This window comes from Rhodnius prolixus, unplaced genomic scaffold, assembly GCF_049639745.1.
Source record: "Rhodnius prolixus isolate KJV_2025 unplaced genomic scaffold, Rpr scaffold_1, whole genome shotgun sequence".
Taxonomy (NCBI): Eukaryota; Metazoa; Arthropoda; class Insecta; order Hemiptera; family Reduviidae; genus Rhodnius; species Rhodnius prolixus.
Window position 1 is genome coordinate 66,651,516 of NW_027411581.1, and position 23,015 is coordinate 66,674,530.

The following is a 23,015-nucleotide window of genomic DNA, read 5'->3' on the forward strand; positions in this document are numbered from 1 at the left end:
TCTGCTTTAAAAGAGGAACACGATTTTTTCGGTCCGTTGAAGCTGTGAAAGAAAAAGCGGCACGCGTCATGCAGAGGAGCCCACAGTAAAAGACTTCCAGCACTGTTTCTGAACAATGGTAAATTTGCATGGAGCGTTGTAGGGATAGGGGAGGGGTGTATATTGAAGGAAATAACTAAATAATGTATAAATTTGAAAATAAAATGTTTTACAGCAATAGTCTCCGCCATTTAATTAGGCACACCTCGTATGTCTCAGTCTCCTCAGAATACAACTAAAAATGAATTTTTCAAGTATAAAAATTACAAATAAAGGTGATACATCCAAATGCATGTAGTTCACAAATAAATAAATAAAAGTTGGCTTACAAGTTACAATAAAGAACACATATTTAAAATATACTAATCTGAGAAACAACCTACAAATATACATTTTCTGGCGACAATTTATAAAATAATTAAATTACTTACGAAACAACCAGTTAGTTCATGATTGCGTCGAAAATATATGGCCACTATATTGTTATGAGTTCAAATTTTAAGCAAATTCTAATACTTAAATTAAATTATTAACTAAGTTTACACTAAATACTAAAGTTACACTAGAAATAATATGGCAAAAATTGAAGGAACATAAAGAACACAAAATTAATTAAGAAATACTGCCACTGTAGTATTGCCCTACCGTTTGAAACAAATCGTAAAGATTTCTTTAAATTAATTTAAAAAAAAAAGGAATGCACTCTAGGCGAATACAAGGCTAATGGTAACGTAATCTTAGAATAGGAAGGAAAAAGTCATAGGAAGTTTTCATCAACATGAGACCAGGAGCGAAACAAGATTCTGCTAGAATGGCGAAAATCGTGTAACCATGAATTGATGAAAGAAAAAACAATTTATTTGAATAGGTTATGGCTTTTTTTTAAGAAAAAAAGAACAAAACAAAAAAAACAGAATGGTCTTGTTTTGGTTCTTAAATTTAGAAAATATGGCTAGAAAAATTAAACTATAAACACGATTCTTAAGGTTGATTTATTGCAGGATAACTCTCGCCTTAACTGTAGTGAGTAATCTTATTGATGATTTAGGTTGGATTTAGAATTTACTTAAATGCGAGAAAACATATTAGATTCATTAATGATATATTTGTATTCCTTTTTCTACTTCAGAAACGCTTATACTCTCCAGATCGGCTGATAAGTAAACATAGTAGTCCAAGGTTAGGTTAAGTGAAATGTTAGTGTTTTAGAACTTCGGCACGATAAAAACAGAAAGAAAAAAAATCGATTATTGTATCGATACACAAATTCTCAAATTTATCACCAAATTTTCAAATCGACTTCATTTAATACTTCATAAACTCAGCGTATAACTTCAAAAAAATATATATAATATTTAAAAGCAAATAGAAACATCAAAAAATTTCTGAATATAATTATACTAAAAAAGAAAAAATGCTTATAGAAAACTATCAAGATTTCGAGGGTCACTTTACAGGTAGGTTACACCCAAAATAACAATTTCAAGTACCACGTAAAAACTTCTTTCAAAGAATACTTGAAAGTTAAGTCGTGTTTAAGGAAGTATCAATTAATCAAATATTCGCTAAAAATCGTAGTAACTTATAAATATTTTTTTTTTTCCACAAGGCTCAAGACAATCCAATATACTAAATAAAATAAAAACTGTCCTTAATTTAATAACAATACTCTTTTTTTCTTTTTTTTAAATGTTTCATTTTAATTATTTCACTTTAAATAATTTAATATTAAATTTTAACATACATTTATTATCCACCAAATGGTAAATGAAAAAACTGTTTGTATTTATTCCAACCAAAATTTGGGTAATGTTTGTGATTTTCTCGACACTGGCCATTATGAACGAATCATTCAGAAGTGAACGAAAAGTTTTATTCATGACCGTAGGTTATTCTAGACCAGCGGTTCCCAATTTTTTTTTCATTAATGTACCCCTTTACCTGTTTCCTTAGTGTGTACCCCTAACATATATATGTAATATGAATAAAAATAAATAAATAATCGTATTCTTGATTTTACGTATTGTAACTATAAATTAACAGCAAAACAATCTGAATATCGGTAGGGAATCATTCGATATTATATTGGTATCGAAAAAATACTGCAGTATCGAATGAGTACTTAATTCTTGTCAATTTATATGTTATTCAGTTTTATTATAATAATTTTGTAATTAAGTTGTAGGAATCATTTATTACATAATTTTTTTTTCTCATTAATAATATATCTGTATAATTTTTATATCTTCCGCCATAATAAATTTTTTTTTGCGTACCCCTAAACAATCTTTCGCGTACCCCAGGTTGGGAACCGCTGTTCTAGGATATCTTCGATTTGTTATTTACATAGTTCATTAAGCTATTCACTTTGGACGAATCAGAAATAAACTCTCTAAATACGTCTTAAAAAAAACATTTTACCTGGGAAAACGAATGAATATATGGGGATTTTAATTTAAAACCGAACCAGTGACTCAGAGAATGTGTTTAGCGAGTAATCACAAATCACTTGGCGATATAATCGATAAATGCTTGTTGGCCAAAAAAAACCTATTACAAGTATTTGTAGTGTACTTTTTTTTTTTAAATTCCAAATTTAAAATTATTAGTAACTTGTTTTACAAATATGATAAAAATTGGTTATTAAAAAGACACTGTGGCATAGAAAGGGATTGACAAATACTGAGAAACGGAAAGAGTATTCTTTTTTTTTTTCATAATAAATAAAATGGAGAATTTTTATAATACATAATAAATGAGCACTTTATAATAATTAAAGGGTAATTTACCCTTTTATGTTTAAGTCGGCCCAGCCGATCAACTTTATCCCAATTTTCTATCTCATTATTATTATTATTAATAATTTCTCTTTAAAGCTATAAGTAGATATCATCGATTTTTGTTTATTTTATTATTTTTTTTTGTATTTCATCCATTTTTTTTTTAAAAATTATTATTTTTTTGGATATAATTCCTTTTTTTATTGATTTATTTACCTCTTAAAAATTAATATCACAATTTGGGCTTGCCCCCCCACTTCCCACAAAATTTTATTATAAAAATCGTATTTATACGTTTTAGGCCATTGGAAGAGACTAAGTAGAACGTGTTGTCACCATCTAAAAGTAAAGTTATTATTACAGATTAATAATGAACAGTCCTATTGATTCATTGGAAATGAAATATCTAATAATGGATAAATATAAAAAAAACATGGATAAATCATTAAAAATGAAATGTCTAATAATGGATAAATATAAAAAAGCATGGATAAATTTATTTTTTTCACTTTATTTGTATATTTGCAACTGCAACAATTGTTGCATCAAGTAAATTTGATCTTACTAAGTACGAGAGGGACGGCCCTTGACGAACGCGGCAGTACCGATCGGTTTTAAGATCAAGTAGTAGGTGAAAGGAAGATGATTTTTAAGTTGTGCAGTAAGCCTGAGTGCCAGACCCGATCAAAGGCCTGAGCCACATCGAGAAAGACACCCCAACAATGGATAAATCATTAAAAATGAAATGTCTAATAATGGATAAATATAAAAAAAGCATGGATAAATCATTAAAAATGAAATATCTAATAATGGATAAATATAAAAAAGCATGGATAAAGTACGCAATAAATGAAATTACACAGTCAGTTGTAGATGAATACTTCGATAAAGTCTTAAACAGGGATTCTAACTCAGAACTTAGTGATCGAAATACCTCAACTGCGGCAGTATTACTATGTTGAATGTATTTATTTCGTAAACAATTCATCTTTTCTTAAGTGTAGGCCTAAAAAACTTGTATGTGAATAATTTTTCTGTGAGAATTCTTTTTAGGCCATTTCTGATGATAATGGAAGAATCCATTCTAAAATGTAATTTTCATTGAATTGTACGGTTTACCAAACTGTATAATGTAAGAAATTTTAAAGTTACAAGTTGCAAGAAAATTTATAGTTCACACCACATTTACAAAAGGATGATGCTATCATTACTAGATTCATCTTTTTTTCCATATCAAAGCCTCAAGACCACCCATGTCCATCAAGAAAGTCAAATTATTAAAACTGGGGGACCAAAATTGATTCGATTGATCAGATTACTGAAACACACCTTAAAATAGGAGAACCGCGATGTAGGACATCCTCAAAAGTTACCAACCTAACTATTTTATACAAGCAGTAAAACTCCATGCTTTGAGTTATCCAATAAATTAGATTAGACTAGAAATACGCAGAGTAAATCCATGTTGAATATTTTCTTCAAGAAATACATTTAACTGTCCAATTTCCAAATAAAAATACTAAACGAAAAAACTTAAAATAAGTACCTGTGAATTCTTCCAGTGGTTTTATTGATACCTCTCAATTCAGACTTAGGATCAGGAGATACTGAACTCCAAACAGTCTCCTGACAAAGGCTCATAAGACCGCAAGTTCTAATTCCAGACACTATGCAATTATCGACCACGTCGTAAAATCTATAAATAAATAATTAAAAAATTTAGTGCTGATACATAAAAGCAGTCATTATGTATCATTTTGGGTCCAGAGAATTAGGTTTCTAGCCACTCACTTTGAGTAATTGCCTATTTTTTTTCAGGCGGGCTTTTACGTCCAACTACCACAAATTCAGTGTCGTGGACGGAGGCGACTAGCAAACATACTTTACTGTAAATTTCTTTTATTAACCATTAAATAAAATCCAAGGCCTAAGACCGGGAATCGAACCCAGTACCACAATAGCTTTGCAGATCTCGCCTCTTAACTGCTCGGCTACCGTGGCGCCTTAGCCACTCACTTTACACATCTACCTTTTTATTTATCGACGCTTTAGGCAGTAACCCAATAACTAGCTACTTTTATGCAAGAACAATTTAAGCTTCTTAACTTGAATACCACTAATTTTGACGTCAAGAATGGCTATCATTGATGTGCTATTATCACAGACATACCTTAAACGTTTTTTTTTCCAAAGTTGGTACTTACTTTTACTGAAATTATGCGTGTGCTGGTAGACACGCTGTTCGAGAATATCAAATCTCTCTCTATAATCTACTTTACAGCCAGTTATATGCAGCTGGGTTTCCATAGAAGATGAGCCTAGCTATTCTAACTAAATTTTGGACAAAGTATGGATGTTGCAGATGGTCAGGGTGGAATGGAGTTTATTCCAAAATATCCTCCAGAAAGGACTAGGTGATTGCTGTCATTCGAAGACGTCTTAGTTGGAGAGAAAGTAATAGACTAGTTTTCATTTCTACAGGATATACGATTGGAGGAAATTATACCTTTATGGTCGTTTCTAGTTCCTTTTTTCAAGGATGGACACTGAGACTGTCTTCAAGTCATAGACATCAACTATTGTGTGCACAAATTTAGTTCTCTTCTGCGCTCAGGTAGTATCTCAGGTAGTATCTCAGGTAGAATCATAATTTTTAAATCACAATAAAAAAAATAAATAAATAATCTTACTTCTGCGAAAGTGAATCTATGACTAGTGCAAGATCTTTTCCAGTCCTCTTGGCGTTACTATAGGCTTTTCTTTCTAATAGATCTTTATCTATGCGTGCACCTGCATTCGCAATTACAGACCATTCTTCATCCAAATTTGTAAATCGTTCTCCAGATCCGCCATGGACAAATCTTAAAGAAAAAGAAAAAAAATTATGAAACTTGTTAACAACAAAATTTGTGCATTACAAAAAGAAAATAACTCATAAAAGTAAAATAGTCTAAGCAAGATACCGTTTTACCCAATATTGGGGTAACAAAATTCAAAACGGTCAAATGTTTACTTAACTGATACAACTAAAGCTTAATTCTCCAGCAAAAACAAATGGAGAATTGGCATAATTAAATAAAATAATTTTAAAATACCATCCTTGAAATACAAATATAGAAAAAAGAAACAAATTATTTAATTAAAACATGTATTAAATTCATTTGATCTATTAAATTTTTTTTTTAATCATGTATTTAGCTACAATCAACGCATTGCGTTATATCGTAAGCAACAAGGGTAACAATAAGCAACCTATCACACATCAGAGTGAACGAATCATATTACTTCGTGTATAATACGTATTATGATTCATCACATTGTAGTATTAAAAATTTGAATTTCATTTAAGTAAACTTCAACAATCTTAAATTCACTAAATAAAATAACTCTAAAAAGTGACCGTCCATATGTAAAAACTTTTAAGTAACAAATTTGTGACGATTCAATCATCTGTTTGCGACTTCACGACATCTCTTTATAGGCATTATTTTCATTAAAACCTTCATTGAATTGTCAAAGTAAAAGTGTAAAACAAAAACATTAACTTCATTACTTACTGAGCTTGGCGTAAAGTTAATGGAAGTCCAGAGAAAAACTCCAGCGGTGTGACAAGAAAATTAGTTTGAGCAAACACAGACGAATTCCAAACTAACTTCAAACTCCAGGCTCCCGGTAGCAACGGTGTCTTCATATTTAATTTAACAAAACTAACCTAAAGAGAAAGAAAGTTTAAATTAAAAAAAAAAAGTTTGAAACTTAAAAACTCTCTCTACCCGTTATTATCAACTATTTTCGCTCAGGAAGTACCTAAATAGAATTTTCTAAGAGGAAGGTCCCATTATATAAAGGTAAAGTAGAATATCTTTGGAGTGAATTTCGTAAAAATCGAGGAAAACGAAAAAAAAAACCTCAGTAAGGTTGCAACTCGATAACAAATTTTGATGGAAGCCATAAACAGGAAGTAGAAATGACTATGCAGTGTTTTTGATCTCATAAGCCAGGCATGGCGAACCTTTTTTGAGACGTGGGTCAAATTTTGTTCATTTTTTTTAGTACTAGCTCTTGGGGTCACTAATGCCCATTTGTACAAGAGTTAAGTGTAAACATTTTAAACTGAATATTTTCAAAACTAAACATCTTTAAAATTCAGTTGGCTTAACTGGGTAAAACTGGACGAAACAAGTGGCTATGGAAGTCTCTTTTTTACAAACATAACTGAACAAAACCTGAACAAAAGTGTGTTTTATCCGAAGAAAAATCTAAATTTGCTTTGGGTTGTCGATTTTTTTTAACAAACTATGAGTAAAATCATACATTTTATTTAATATTTTGTAAACACTTTTGCTTTATTTCAAATATACTACAAAAGCACTTGTCGTCATTTGCGTTTTAGAACTCTAATGATCAAACTAGAGGTTATAGATAGCATTTAAATTGTTTTTGTGTCAATGCGTGATTGAAGAAAATACAGATAGAATATAAATTATCCACACAATTAGAGAATCTAAATCAACCCGCGTAAACAAACAAATGGTTGCCTAGCAATTGTGGGTCAGTGAAAAAGCTTGCGCGGGTCCAGTGTCTGACCCTCGGGTTAACGGTTCGCCATCACTGTAAGCAAATATTATTTTTTCCATTTTCTGGAATTCTGAAAAACATGAATTTCTAATACAAAAATAATTTAACAGCAAACAATTTCCCAACTCCCTCTAAATTAATACGTACAAGTGGTGAATCGTCCATGAGTAGATGCCCAGTAGCAACCACACTCATTCTGGGATCAACCCACAGAACTGTCACATTGTAGAGCGTCTCACCAGGCCATAGTACGAACACGCCGACCAGCTCGGTGAACGGGCCCACTACACGTAATAAATTACGTGATTGTTGCTCTTTCTGGTCGAAATCTGAGCTTACGAATACATTCTGCAAATAAATAAATAAATATATTTATTGAATTAGAATCAAACATAATACATAATGTAGCAAAGTGAAGTGGGTTATTTTTTTTTTATATATATATTTTTAAGGAAAATATATTCTGCATTAGCACATAGTATCTTCTTGGCTTGGTGAATAGGTTTTTTCGTCTTAAATGACTGGACCGTTACTATTTATTAAGTAACAAGTATGAATGCTTTTGAGATAAAAATCACAAATTTTATTTTAAAAAATCAGAGGTTAGCCGACCATCTTCTTCTTAATTGTTTCTTACGAGTAAATAGAATTAATAAAATAGGAAAATAAAACCTCCCCCAACCTTTAACAATCAAAATTAGAAATTTTGAATCTATTAATAAATTATAAAATTATAAAAAGTAATTACTCTTTAGACTTGTATGTTTCATTGGTTCTCGAAGATAGATGCAAGGTCATTTCTTCATTCACAAAAATATACGGATTTGAAAATGTATAATGCAATAACAGTAGTAGTGAGTGAGATGTGTCTTCAACCGACCTAACTTTCACAATTCTTTCAAATTCAACAAAAACAAAAACAAAATATTTAATATAAATTAAGTTTCTTTTAGGTTAAGTTACATTTACATAAACATATTATTACCTTGATCCTGCTGGCTGGTGGAGCGTGTTGTAAAATGGTGAACGAATCAATTGGTGTAACCCAACTTTCTATTTTCACAGCCTTTTCCGTATTCTTCACTTTGGATTCAAAAAGAATCAAACTTCCCTGTTATTCAAAAAAGGAATTCAAATTATAAAGTTCACTATTCAATTATGACCACAAACCGGAGGTAAAAAAAAACGTCCAAACCTTATACTGATCTTTATGATGATAAGTAGTCACTTCCAGTACTTTTACATCGCCCAAAGTACAGTTGCCAGCCTGATCATAGGCCATTCTAACCGCTCGTCTTGCCAAACTGTTCGCCAATGAAATCAATCCATCATCACTTTGGTGTCGGCCAAGATCTTCCCAGTGATATGCATTCTCCCAATAACTATCCACACCTGCCATACCTTTCGGAGAGAAAAACAACAACTTATTATTATTAATCTACATTACCAGCCAAGATAATGATGAAAAGCGTGAGTCAATAACAGATGTTGAACTAAAATAAAATGATGCATGGATGCACACTCAGAACATAGTTTCTCCAATAACATAATAATTTGCCATTTAATTCTCCCTAAAACTTCATTATCTTTGAAAAAGTAATTGGGTCTTCATATATCCATCACAACAAACAAGTTATTCATATTACTGACCGTTTTTTTTTTTTAGAATTTCACCCATCAACAATAATTAAATAAATGATTTTGATTAATACTGCTAAAAATTTGCCTTCCATTACAAAAAGCTACTTGCATTACACTGTTTTTGCTGACAAGGGAGGTTATAGATATGTTTATAATGATTACAGTGTTGGTAATTAGCAAAATATTTTTTTTCAAATTTAACTTTTTTAATTCTACGAATTTTAATGGTATAAGTCAAACTTATATTATAATATTAAATATAATGGTAAAATATTACAAGCGGAGTAGGTTATTACTTATGCTGAAAAAAAAAGATCCAGTATGTATTTGTCAGCGTATGTAAAACAAATCTTATAAAATCTATAAAACAGGGATCAAATATGGACCATGATGCTCCATATTTTGGGTATATCGACATTCGTATTTCAAGCTCGACACATGGAACAGGTTTTGGTAGTGATACTTTTTTGTCGATATTAGCCGGGCGCAAATGTCGCCAATTGTGAACCAAACGCGAGCCAAGTCAACGGAATAAAAGTCGAAAACGTTCAACTATAAACAAATATTAATTAATAGTAAGCTAAACAAGTTCAACTATAAGCAAATATTAATTAATTGTAAAGAAAAGCAAGTTTTACCCAAAAAACTGTTTTTCGCTTGAACGGAAAAGTACCCCAGTCTCCTATAGATCACAGACTCTAAATCGATAGATCTTAATTCCAATTTTCTCTCCTCCGAGTCCCATGATTCTCGTCCTAACATTCCAGTATCTATCCCTCTAAATCCCTTTTAACCCTGAACAATTACGTGCGATTCGAATCCACGTATTTTACCTTCACTATAGAGTTTCACCGACCAACTCCAGTTCTGCTCTTCCTCTTCAATTTCCTCTCTAAGAAGTTTTAAGATTTTACAAAATCTTTTTTTTTTTGCCACAACTGATATCAAAGAATTGTCAAAGAATAGTTAAGAAATTCCTTTTCTTAGAAACACGAGTTTGATCTAGAAAGTTCTATTTGCTCCACTTATTATCCGTCTATGGGTTCCCCCCCGCTGTCTACTTCATCCCCACCACTAAATTTATGAGGTTTAGTGTGACAGCTGATGTAGTTCAATTCTTCCAACTACAAAACAGTAGGCAGAACTATTAGGGAATATAATCCTCCGACAGCAAATTTAACACTATTATCGCCGTTATCAGATTATTCGAGAATTAAGCCAAAACGGCTTCCATGGTTAGATGGTCAGCGTGTGCTATGACATTCGATTCTAACTGGCAGACTTCGAGTGAAGCTCAGATTTCCAAATATCTATTAAGCAATTTATCAGAAAATGACCAGTTCACATTAAAACCAAAAAAATCTTTGGATTATTTACTCTTTGGTAAGGTGGGTCCATTAGGAGTAAAAAAAGCTGAATCCATAAAATAAAAAATCAAAAAAACTTACCAGCTGGATACGATCCATGTAACCATATATCTAATTGGTTTATAACCACTTGATCAATAATTGGTTCAAATTTTCTTGCAAAAAATACTGGCTTATTTTCAGTGGCCTAAAAAATTGGTAAATTATTTAAGTAGCTTTGAAACGACCATCCAAACTATTAAAGGATTAAAAATTCAAAATTAACTAACCTGAAGCCGTTGCCAATCTTCAGCTCTGAAATTGTTTGGCGAACAACCACACCAGTCCACAATATGTTTATATTGGCACTTACAACCAAGTCTTCTACGCCAATTTGTGACGTGCAAATTATTATCTACGTACGAACGACAGTAGGGTGAATTTCTTAACGATGTGTGAAAGAAAGACTGAATAAAGAAAAAGAAAGAAACGTATGATTAAATCAAAATATTGTGTTTAAATAGAGAGACAAAAAAATAATTTACTTTGCTGTACTTTATAAATATGAAAAGCACTTCATTACAAAAAATATGATACAAACATTAACGGCACTAGCAATAACTTTATCTAACTGGTTATAACCTAACTAGTTTATAACCACTTGATCAGTTTGGTTCAAATTTTCTTACAAAAGAAATATTGGCTTATTTTCAGTGGCCTAAAATCGGTAAATTATTGTTTTATATCATTATTATGCTTAGCCAAACAGTAAATACTCTAAATCAGCGTTTCCCAACCTGTGGTACGCGAAAAATAATCAATAATGGCGGACATAAAAAAAGTTAAAGCATAAAAATATCAAAGAAACGTTTTTTTCCTATAATAAATAAAAATTATTTTAATTAATAATATTATATAGTAAAGTTGTTAATGTGTACAGTAATAAAGGTTGGTCTATCTCAGGATATACAAGAAAATATAAGAGCACATTTAGCAGGATTAAAATTGTGTTTAATGGAGTATTTTCCCAAAACCCGAAAACACAAATAATTGGATATCAAACACCTTCTATAAAGAAAATTTAGGAAAAACTACATCATTATCCATAAGAGATAAAGAAAATTTAATAGTATTATCATGTGACAGAACTTGAAGTGATAACTATGTAAAGATCTGCTTAAAGAGACTGTAATGAGTAAGCTCCTATCCAAGTAACATTAAATTTAATTGGTACTTACAGGTAGTTGAATGCTTAAAAGAAATTAATTTAGAAGATTTGGGCGCACAAATATAATAATCCTAAAGAAGAACTTTGTAAATTAATTAATAATTTTAAAGAGAAAAATATGTACGCAATTATTTAAAAAAAGTTTTAAAACTAAGATCTTACACTTTACAAACCGTCCACGACACCTAATTGGTAGTTGGACGTTAAGCCCCGCCTGAAAAAATAGGCGATTACTTTACTTTACTTAGTTACCAAGTTTATAAAGTGAACATGAACTTGAACCTATTTGTAACAGATACATTGTATCTCTATAACAAATAAAGGTAGTAATAGTAAAATAACACACTCGGAATAACAAATTTCACGAAATACCATCATTTATACGAAGTGGTACAATTTAGCATTATGTACTACTACCAAGTTAACAAGGTTGGGAAAAGCTGCTCTAAATAATAGTAAATTCTATTTCTCGCAATGTTTTCAGGAAAATTTTATAGTATTAGAAAATTATAGTTCATCAGAGTTTTTTTTGGAAATGGTTATGTCTGATCAATTTTATTTTTAACCTAGATTTTGACGTGAATACGTCTTTAAATTTGAATCATATGGTGGCAATCCAAAAAACCTAATGCTAACAAAATCGGGGGATACAGTTTGGCATTATAGTTTCGAATCTATCGTCTACATCCAAAATTAAATTAGACCACTGGATAGCTAAAGGATCAAAGAATTCATTACGATAAGCGAGGACTGTGACGCATCGCGCGCTAATGAGGTGTTAGAATAAAAAAATATTATCAAAAATATGTAACGTCGGCCTATACGCGTCGAAAAGCCAAAACCAAATACAGAGATCGTATACGGTTGGAAAGCGCTTTTCAAGAACAATCGAATGGTAAAAGTCACAAAGCCGGTGGAGTCGCCATATATCGGCAACATCAATAGCTTTCACTGATTGTAATAGAGTTAACATTGACAAAAGACGCAGAAGCTGGTGATGTCTATCTAGCAAACGAAAAAGGCCGATGGCATCTTCAAATTCGTACTCGGGGGTGTGTGTGTATATCCATCCGGGCACAGCGTTAGCAGAAATTAAACTTTTTATGTTAAGATCGTTGTTAAAATATTCCAAAAACATCTCTAAAATTATACCCGATTAAGAGCCTGATCTTACTACACCAATTAGGATAGTTGGAGACTTAAATGTTGATGTCTCACAAAACCGCTCATTGCCCGACTTCATGCTCTGCGAGTTCAATTTGTCTTATATTGAAACTTCCCCAACAACGTTAGGTAATACCTATATTGATTTAAGGTTTACCAGAAATCTCGATGTATCTTGTATGCCATTTGTGTCGTACTTTTCGTATCACAAACCTATAATTAATAAAGTTATATTGTAACTCAGTAATTATTTGTTTCCTTGATTTCATCCTAAATACATAAATAAAAATATTTTATATAAAAAATATAACCCGTTACGTACGAGTACAGCAAAACACACGTAAACGTATTCACGTACAACACACGGCCGTGTCCATGACACAGCCACAGTTTTTTTTTTTTTTAACATTTTCTTGACAATATCTGCAACTAATCTATTAACAATGTTACGAGATCCAGAAGTTCTGAAACTAATTAAAAGATTAAACTTTAAATGAGCTCGCGCCTTGCCACTTTTTAGGTTCCTAATAAGTCCTCCCTTCCAGCAAAGTGTCATATAAACAAAAAGGGCCTATTACCTCCGCAGGAAGTAGTGTATGCCTGAATAGAGAGACAAGTCCTTGGAGTAGAGGGTCAGTAGTACTTGTAGCCAAATATTCTACAAAAGGACGTGAAAGGGCCAGCCAATCACTTCCACCATCAATAACAATTCCTAAGAATAGCAAATTTTAAAAGGTTTTAAAACACATCAGGTAATAAACAAAACAAAACAGTTAATAGAAAAACTTTAGTTTACAAAATAGGGGGGAAAAAAATACATACCATTAGGTAGCGTCCTGTCACCAGTTCGCCACATATGTGTATCACATTCGACAAATGTTTTATCTAAACCTTGTTTCTGTATGAATCTTTGAACTTCTCGTCCGTGTGATTTTACAAAATTACGATCACTATTGGCTGTAAGGAATTCTACAAGTTGCTCATTGGTTCTAAAAATAAAAAATAAAATCTTTACTTTTTCTTACTCTCGTAGAGAAAAGTGTTGTAATCGATTAGGTTTTACGATTTTGAGTTAATAACTATAAAGTAAAGTAATAATAACAGTACAGTAACTTCCAAATTAAATTTCGTGGACAGGAGAGAAGCAAATACTTAACCTAACCTATTTTCTAACAAATACAAAACAGCTGTTTTTATAAACATTCGAACTAGGAATCCTCCCCTCCAGCTAAACCACGCATTGCTACACTACATCAACAACCCGTTCAGAAATTATGACTATTAAGTATGTAAACATCACAGAAACTACAAAATATTTTTATATTTTCTCATTATTTGATGTAAGCGCCATCGTAGAACCCAAAAAGGATAATATTCAACAAAAATCAACTGATTAAAAAAAAAAAGCCATTTTCGAGAATATCTTAGTACAGGGGGAAAAAAAATCGATAGGTTAGCTGATTTAATTTCAGAGGGATCGATTTGAAATATCTAATTGAACTTATTGTTATTTTCAAGGTTTTAGTTATAGTGGCACACACGCAAACCAATTCGTAAAAAACATTTTTTTTTTTTGGGGATACAGGAAATAAAATATATATTTTCAGTGAAATGCAAACAAAATATCTCCATGATTGTAGAATTCGTAGTCTACAACTCTGTGTCAAATTTTATTAGCAAAGATAAAATTCTTATTTAAGTTCTTATACTTTTATATCGTAAGGATCTATACAGAAATGAAGTTCTAGTAAATTAAATTCAGAATGGGAGGCATTTAAGATGATACGTTTCGGTCGAAGTCCTACAAGCAAATTCAATTATCCAGTCAAGTTTGTTTCACGTTCCAATTTCAAACAGTTAAAATTTCATCGTAAATTTTTATTTTAAATTAAATTCTAGAAAAATCATTTTATATTAGAGAAACTTTAAAACCATGTTTTTCTGTGAAAAATTTTAACTTTTAACCTACAAAAGTGCAACCTAACCTCACCTAAAGTGTAACCTACCAATGAATTGACTAAATAAATCTTACTACTTACTTCAGCGGTAGATCACTTTCAGAGAGATTGATAATAAAATCCCAATCCCAGTCACTTTCGACTAGATGTGTCATCGCTTCTAGCAACATGGTCAATAAAGAGGCACCTCCCCAGATTGTAGGATGTCTTCGACGACTCAATCTTACGTTGGGAAATTTCATTTCTAAAGAAAGCAGCTCTCGCATTAAATAGTCTTGTCTCTGGAAATGGGAGGGAAAAAAAAGAAAATGATCTTGAAGGTTATGCACGGTTTTCACATACGGGAAATTGACATAAACACACTTACCGCATCAACGTGAATGTAGAAAAAGTGTGTAACATGAAACAGTGACTTGATGAGTCTTTTAACTTGTCTAATAGCTCTACCGTTTAACGTTAGCAAGAAAACAATCCTTACTCGAGTTTGTGAATCCTTTAGGTCTAACCTTCGCGACCAACTCTCTTCAACTGGCTCTTTTATCAATTCTAGAATATATAATAAATAGACCATTGAAAATAATCTAACAAAAAAACAAAAAAAAAATTTACTTAAAAAAAGAATGGAATTTGGTTGCCATATTCATGAGTTGAACACTTACTTGCTACGCCCGTTTGGTAAATGTTAACAGTATAGAAACCTCCACAAGCTTGACGTGGATCAGCTGGACATTTCATATTGCAGGAAGAATCAGGAAGTTTAGCGGATGATGGCGGTTCTACCGCACCACAAAAGCATTCACTTCTGTTATACACACAAAAAAAAGCTAAATAACTAAACTTTAATAAAATATTTCTAAATATTATTAAATAACAAAAATTCTTACCCATATTGTACACCAGCGTACGGAAAACCAGATTGTAAACATAGATTCATACAATTAGTTGGAGAATTTGTAGATTTCATATTAGTATAGAAACCATTAAGAAGTCTGGACACTTTGTCGTCTTGGTAACACCCTAAGGCTTTTCCTTTTGTCAAACCTATTACCAACAAAATGACTATGAATTAATACAGAAAAAAAAAAAAATCAAAGAAAATTTAACCCTAAAAATCTCGTTTCCTACACGACAGATTTCAACTAATTTTCATACAATTATAGAAAAAAGATGTCTCCATATACAGGTGAAATATAAACGAAATCTATCTAGCAGTTTTCGAGATAATTGAAGTTAAAGATTTCACTGTTTAAAACGAAACCAAAATTCAACTCTAAATTTCATACTATTTTAGACAATAGATGTCTCCATAAACATATGAAATATAAACGAAATCTATCGATCAGCTATCGAGATAATTGAAGTTAAAGATTCCACTGTTTCAAACGAAAATATCTCCTTTCCTACACAACAGATATTTACTAAATTTCATACAATTGTAGACAATAGATGTCTCCACAAACAGATAAAATATAAACGAAATCTATCGAGTAGTTTTCGAGATAATTGAAGTTAAAGATTTCACTGTTTCAAACGATACCGAAATTCAACTAATAATATCTCGTTTCCTACTCGACAGATTTTTACTAAATTTCATGCAATTATAGACAAAAGATGTCTCCATAAACAGATGAAATATAAACGAAATCTATCGAGCAGTTTTCGAGATAATTGAAGTTAAAGATATCACTGTTTAAAACGAAACCAAAATTCAATTCTAAATATCTCGTTTCCTACTCGACAGATTCTTACTAAATTTCATGCAATTATAGACAAAAGATGTCTCCAAAAACAGATGAAATATAAACGAAATCTATCTAGCAGTTTTCGAGATAATTGAAATTAAAGATTCCACTGTTTCAAACGAAAATATCTCCTTTCCTACACGACAGATATTTACTAAACTTCATACAATTATAGACAATACATGTCTCCATAAACAGATAAAATATAAACTAAATCTATCGAGCAATTTTCGAGATAATTGAACTTAAATATTTCACTGTTTCAAACGATACCAAAATTTAATTCTAAATATCTCGTTTCCTACTCGACAGATTTTTACTAAATTTCATGCAATTATAGACAAAAGATGTCTCCATAAATAGATGAAATATAAACGAAATCTATCGATCAGCTATCGAGACAATTGAAGTTAAATATTCCACTGTTTCAAACGAAAATATCTCCTTTCCTACACAACAGATATTTACTAAATTTCATACAATTGTAGACAATAGATGTCTCCATAAACAGATAAAATATAAACGAAATCTATCGAATAGTTTTCGAGATAATTGAAGTTAAAGATTTCACTGTTTCAAACGATACCGAAATTCAACTCATAATATCTTGTTTCCTACTAGACAGATTTTTACTAAATTTCGTGCAATTATAGACAAAAGATGTCTCCATAAACAGATGAAATATAAACGAAATCTATCGAGCAGTTTTCGAGATAATTGAAGTTAAAGATTTCACTGTTTAAAACGAAACCAAAATTCAATTCTAAATATCTCGTTTCCTACTCGACAGATTCTTACTAAATTTCATGCAATTATAGACAAAAGATGTCTCCATAAACAGATGAAATATAAACGAAATCTATCCAGCAGTTTTCGAGATAATTGATACTAAAGATTCCACTGTTTCAAACGAAAATATCTCCTTTCCTACACGACAGATATTTACTAAATTTCATACAATTATAGACAATAGATGTCTCCATAAACAGATAAAATATAAACCAAATCTATCGAGCAATTTTCGAGATAATTGAACTTAAATATTTCACTGTTTCAAACGATACCAAAATTTAATTCTAAATATCTCGTTTCCTACACGACAGATTTTTACTAAATTTCAAGCAATTATAGACAAAAGATGTCTCCATAAACAGATGAAATATAAACGAAATGTATCAAGCAGTTTTCGAGATAATTGAAATTAAAGATTTCACTGTTTCAAACGAAACCAAAATTCAATTCTAAATATCTCGTTTCCTACTCGACAGATTCTTACTAAATTTCATGCAATTATAGACAAAAAGATGTCTCCAAAAACAGATGAAATATAAACGAAATCTATCAAGCAGTTTTCGAGATAATTGAAATTAAAGATTCCACTGTTTCAAACGAAAATATCTCCTTTCCTACACGACAGATATTTACTAAATTTCATACAATTATAGACAATAGATGTCTCCATAAACAGATAAAATATAAACGAAATCTATCGAGCAATTTTCGAGATAATTGAACTTAAATATTTCACTGTTTCAAACGATACCAAAATTTAATTCTAAATATCTCGTTTCCTACTCGACAGATTTTTCCTAAATTTCATGCAATTATAGACAAAAGATGTCTCCATAAACAGATGAAATATAAACGAAATCTATCGAGCAGTTTTCGAGATAATTGAAGTTAAAGATTTCACTGTTTAAAACGAAACCAAAATTCAATTCTAAATATCTCGTTTCCTACTCGACAGATTCTTACTAAATTTCATGCAATTATAGACAAAAGATGTCTCCATAAACAGATGAAATATAAACGAAATCTATCAAGCAGTTTTCGAGATAATTGATATTAAAGATTCCACTGTTTCAAACGAAAATATCTCCTTTCCTACACGACAGATATTTACTAAATTTCATACAATTATAGACAATAGATGTCTCCATAAACAGATAAAATATAAACCAAATCTATCGAGCAATTTTCGAGATAATTGAACTTAAATATTTCACTGTTTCAAACGATACCAAAATTTAATTCTAAATATCTCGTTTCCTACACGACAGATTTTTACTAAATTTCATGCAATTATAGACAAAAGATGTCTCCATAAACAGATGAAATATAAACGAAATGTATCAAGCAGTTTTCGAGATAATTGAAATTAAAGATTTCACTGTTTCAAACGAAAATATCACCTTTCCTACACGACAGATATTTACTAAATTTCATACAATTATAGACAATAGATGTCTCCATAAACAGCTAAATATATACGAAATGTATCGAGTAATTTTCGCGATAATTGAACTTAAATATTTCACTGTTTAAAACGAAACCAAAATTCAATTCTAAATATCTCGTTTCCTACTTGACAGAATTTTACTAAATTTCATGCAATTATAGACAAAAGATGTCTCCATAAACAGATGAAATATAAACGAAATCTATCAAGCAGTTTTCGAGATAATTGATATTAAAGATTCCACTGTTTCAAACGAAAATATCTCCTTTCCTACACGACAGATATTTACTAAATTTCATACAATTATAGACAATAGATGTCTCCATAAACAGATAAAATATAAACCAAATCTATCGAGCAATTTTCGAGATAATTGAACTTAAATATTTCACTGTTTCAAACGATACCAAAATTTAATTCTAAATATCTCGTTTCCTACACGACAGATTTTTACTAAATTTCATGCAATTATAGACAAAAGATGTCTCCATAAACAGATGAAATATAAACGAAATGTATCAAGCAGTTTTCGAGATAATTGAAATTAAAGATTTCACTGTTTCAAACGAAAATATCACCTTTCCTACACGACAGATATTTACTAAATTTCATACAATTATAGACAATAGATGTCTCCATAAACAGCTAAATATATACGAAATGTATCGAGTAATTTTCGCGATAATTGAACTTAAATATTTCACTGTTTAAAACGAAACCAAAATTCAATTCTAAATATCTCGTTTCCTACTTGACAGAATTTTACTAAATTTCATGCAATTATAGACAAAAGATGTCTCCATAAACAGATAAAATATAAACGAAATCTATCAAGCAGTTTTCGAGATAATTGAAGTTAAAGATTTCACTGTTTAAAACGAAACCAAAATTCAACTCTAAATTTCATACAATCTTAGACAACAGATGTCTCACATAAACAGATGAAATATAAACGAAATCTATCGATCAGTTATCGAGATAATTGAAGTTAAAGATTCAACTGTTTCAAACGAAAATATCTCCTTTCCTACACGACAGATATTTACTAAATTTCATACAATTATAGACAATAGATGTCTCCATAAACAGATAAAATATAAACGAAATCTATCGAGCAGTTTTCGAGATAATTGAAGTTAAAGATTTCACTGTTTCAAACGATACCGAAATTCAACTCTAAATATCTCGTTTCCTACACGACAGATATTTACTAAATTTCATACAATTATAGACAATAGATGTCTCCATAAACAGATGAAATATAAACGATATCTATCGAAAAGTTTTCGAGATAATTGAAGTTAAAGATTTCATTGTTTAAAACGAAACCAAAATTCAATTCTAAATATCTCGTTTCCTACTCGACAGATTTTTACTAAATTTCATGCAATTATAGACAAAAGATGTCTCCATTAACAAATGAATTATAAACGAAATCTATCGATCAGTTATCGAGATAATTGAAGTTAAAGATTTCACTGTTTTAAATGAAACCGAAATTCAACTCTAAATATCTCGTTTCCTATTCGACAGATATTTACTAAATTTTATACAATTATACACAATAGATGTCTCCATATACAGATGAAATATAAACGAAATCTATCGAGCAGTTTTCGAGATAATTGAAGTTAATGATTTCACTGTTTATAACGAAACCGAAATTCAACTCTAAATTTCATACTATTTTAGACAATAGATGTCTCCATAAACAGATGAAATATAAACGAAATCTATCGATCAGTTATCGAGATAATTGAAGTTAAAGATTCCACTGTTTCAAACGAAAATATCTCCTTTCCTACACTACAGATATTTACTAAATTTCATACAATTATAGACAATAGATGTCTCCATAAACAGATGAAATATAAACAAAATCTATCGAGCAGTTTTCAAGATAACTGAAGTTAAAGATTACACTGTTTAAAACGAAACCAAAATTCAATTCTATATATCTCGTTTCGTACTCGATAGATTTTTACTAAATTTCATGCAATTATAGACAAAAGATGTCTCCATAAACAGATGAAATATAAACGAAATCTATTGAGTAGTTTTCGAGATAATTGAAGTTAAAGATTTCACTGTTTTAAACGAAACCAAAATTCAATTCTATGTATCTCGTTTCCTACTCGACAGATTCTTACTAAATTTCATGCAATTATAGACAAAAAGATGTCTCCAAAAACAGATGAAATATAAACGAAATCTATCAAGCAGTTTTCGAGATAATTGAAATTAAAGATTCCACTGTTTCAAACGAAAATATCTCCTTTCCTACACGACAGATATTTACTAAATTTCATACAATTATAGACAATAGATGTCTCCATAAACAGATAAAATATAAACGAAATCTATCGAGCAATTTTCGAGATAATTGAACTTAAATATTTCACTGTTTCAAACGATACCAAAATTTAATTCTAAATATCTCGTTTCCTACTCGACAGATTTTTCCTAAATTTCATGCAATTATAGACAAAAGATGTCTCCATAAACAGATGAAATATAAACGAAATCTATCAAGCAGTTTTCGAGATAATTGAAATTAAAGATTTCACTGTTTCAAACGAAACCAAAATTCAACTCTAAATTTCATACTATTTTAGACAACAGATGTCTCCATAAACAGATGAAATATAAACAAAATCTATCGATCAGTTATCGAGATAATTGAAGTTAAAGATTCCACTGTTTCAAACGAAAATATCTCCTTTCCTACACGACAGATATTTACTAAATTTCATACATTTATAGACAATAGATGTCTCCATAAACAGCTAAATATATACGAAATGTATTGAGTAATTTTCGAGATAATTGAACTTAAATATTTCACTGTTTAAAACGAAACCAAAATTCAATTCTAAATATCTCGTTTCCTACTTGACAGAATTTTACTAAATTTCATGCAATTATAGACAAAAGATGTCTCCATAAACAGATAAAATATAAACGAAATCTATCAAGCAGTTTTCGAGATAATTGAAGTTAAAGATTTCACTGTTTAAAACGAAACCAAAATTCAACTCTAAATTTCATACAATTTTAGACAACAGATGTCTCACATAAACAGATGAAATATAAACGAAATCTATCGATCAGTTATCGAGATAATTGAAGTTAAAGATTCAACTGTTTCAAACGAAAATATCTCCTTTCCTACACGACAGATATTTACTAAATTTCATACAATTATAGACAATAGATGTCTCCATAAACAGATAAAATATAAACGAAATCTATCGAGCAGTTTTCGAGATAATTGAAGTTAAAGATTTCACTGTTTCAAACGATACCGAAATTCAACTCTAAATATCTCGTTTCCTACACGACAGATATTTACTAAATTTCATACAATTATAGACAATAGATGTCTCCATAAACAGATGAAATATAAACGAAATCTATCGAAAAGTTTTCGAGATAATTAAAGTTAAAGATTTCATTGTTTAAAACGAAACCAAAATTCAATTCTAAATATCTCGTGTCCTACTCGACAGATTTTTACTAAATTTCATGCAATTATAGACAAAAGATGTCTCCATTAACAAATGAAATATAAACGAAATCTATCGATCAGTTATCGAGATATTTGAAGTTAAAGATTTCACTGTTTTAAATGAAACCGAAATTCAACTCTAAATATCTCGTTTCCTATTCGACAGATATTTACTAAATTTTATACAATTATACACAATAGATGTCTCCATATACAGATGAAATATAAACGAAATCTATCGAGCAGTTTTCGAGATAATTGAAGTTAATGATTTCACTGTTTATAACGAAACCGAAATTCAACTCTAAATTTCATACTATTTTAGACAATAGATGTCTCCATAAACAGATGAAATATAAACGAAATCTATCGATCAGTTATCGAGATAATTGAAGTTAAAGATTCCACTGCTTCAAACGAAAATATCTCCTTTCCTACACTACAGATATTTACTAAATTTCATACAATTATAGACAATAGATGTCTCCATAAACAGATGAAATATAAACAAAATCTATCGAGCAGTTTTCGAGATAACTGAAGTTAAAGATTACACTGTTTAAAACGAAACCAAAATTCAATTCTATATATCTCGTTTCGTACTCGACAGATATTTACTAAATTTTATACAATTATACACAATAGATGTCTCCATATACAGATGGAATATAAACGAACTCTATCGAGCAGTTTTCGAGATAATTGACGTTAAACAGATTTCACTGTTTAAAACGAAACCAAAATTCAATTCTAAATATCTCGTTTCCTACTTGACAGATTTTTACTAAATTT

General features: G+C 30.3%; 1 protein-coding gene across 1 annotated transcript in view; it reads right to left on the minus strand.

Annotated features, from left to right (window-relative positions):
* Window positions 1-2,928: 2,928 nt before the first annotated feature.
* oxt (Xylosyltransferase oxt) overlaps window positions 2,929-23,015 on the minus strand; it is a 33,239-nt gene continuing 13,152 nt past the window's right edge. Inside the window, exons 4-18 of the mRNA XM_074112709.1 lie at window positions 15,619-15,775; window positions 15,394-15,536; window positions 15,102-15,280; window positions 14,816-15,015; window positions 13,599-13,765; window positions 13,355-13,488; window positions 10,675-10,851; window positions 10,487-10,592; window positions 8,593-8,798; window positions 8,383-8,508; window positions 7,545-7,745; window positions 6,377-6,531; window positions 5,510-5,680; window positions 4,366-4,515; window positions 2,929-3,158 (exon numbers count right to left, since the gene is read on the minus strand). Coding sequence (XP_073968810.1) covers window positions 3,152-3,158; window positions 4,366-4,515; window positions 5,510-5,680; window positions 6,377-6,531; window positions 7,545-7,745; window positions 8,383-8,508; window positions 8,593-8,798; window positions 10,487-10,592; window positions 10,675-10,851; window positions 13,355-13,488; window positions 13,599-13,765; window positions 14,816-15,015; window positions 15,102-15,280; window positions 15,394-15,536; window positions 15,619-15,775 — 2,279 coding nt within the window. The 3' untranslated portion in view covers window positions 2,929-3,151. The remainder of the gene's footprint in view (window positions 3,159-4,365; window positions 4,516-5,509; window positions 5,681-6,376; window positions 6,532-7,544; window positions 7,746-8,382; window positions 8,509-8,592; window positions 8,799-10,486; window positions 10,593-10,674; window positions 10,852-13,354; window positions 13,489-13,598; window positions 13,766-14,815; window positions 15,016-15,101; window positions 15,281-15,393; window positions 15,537-15,618; window positions 15,776-23,015) is intronic.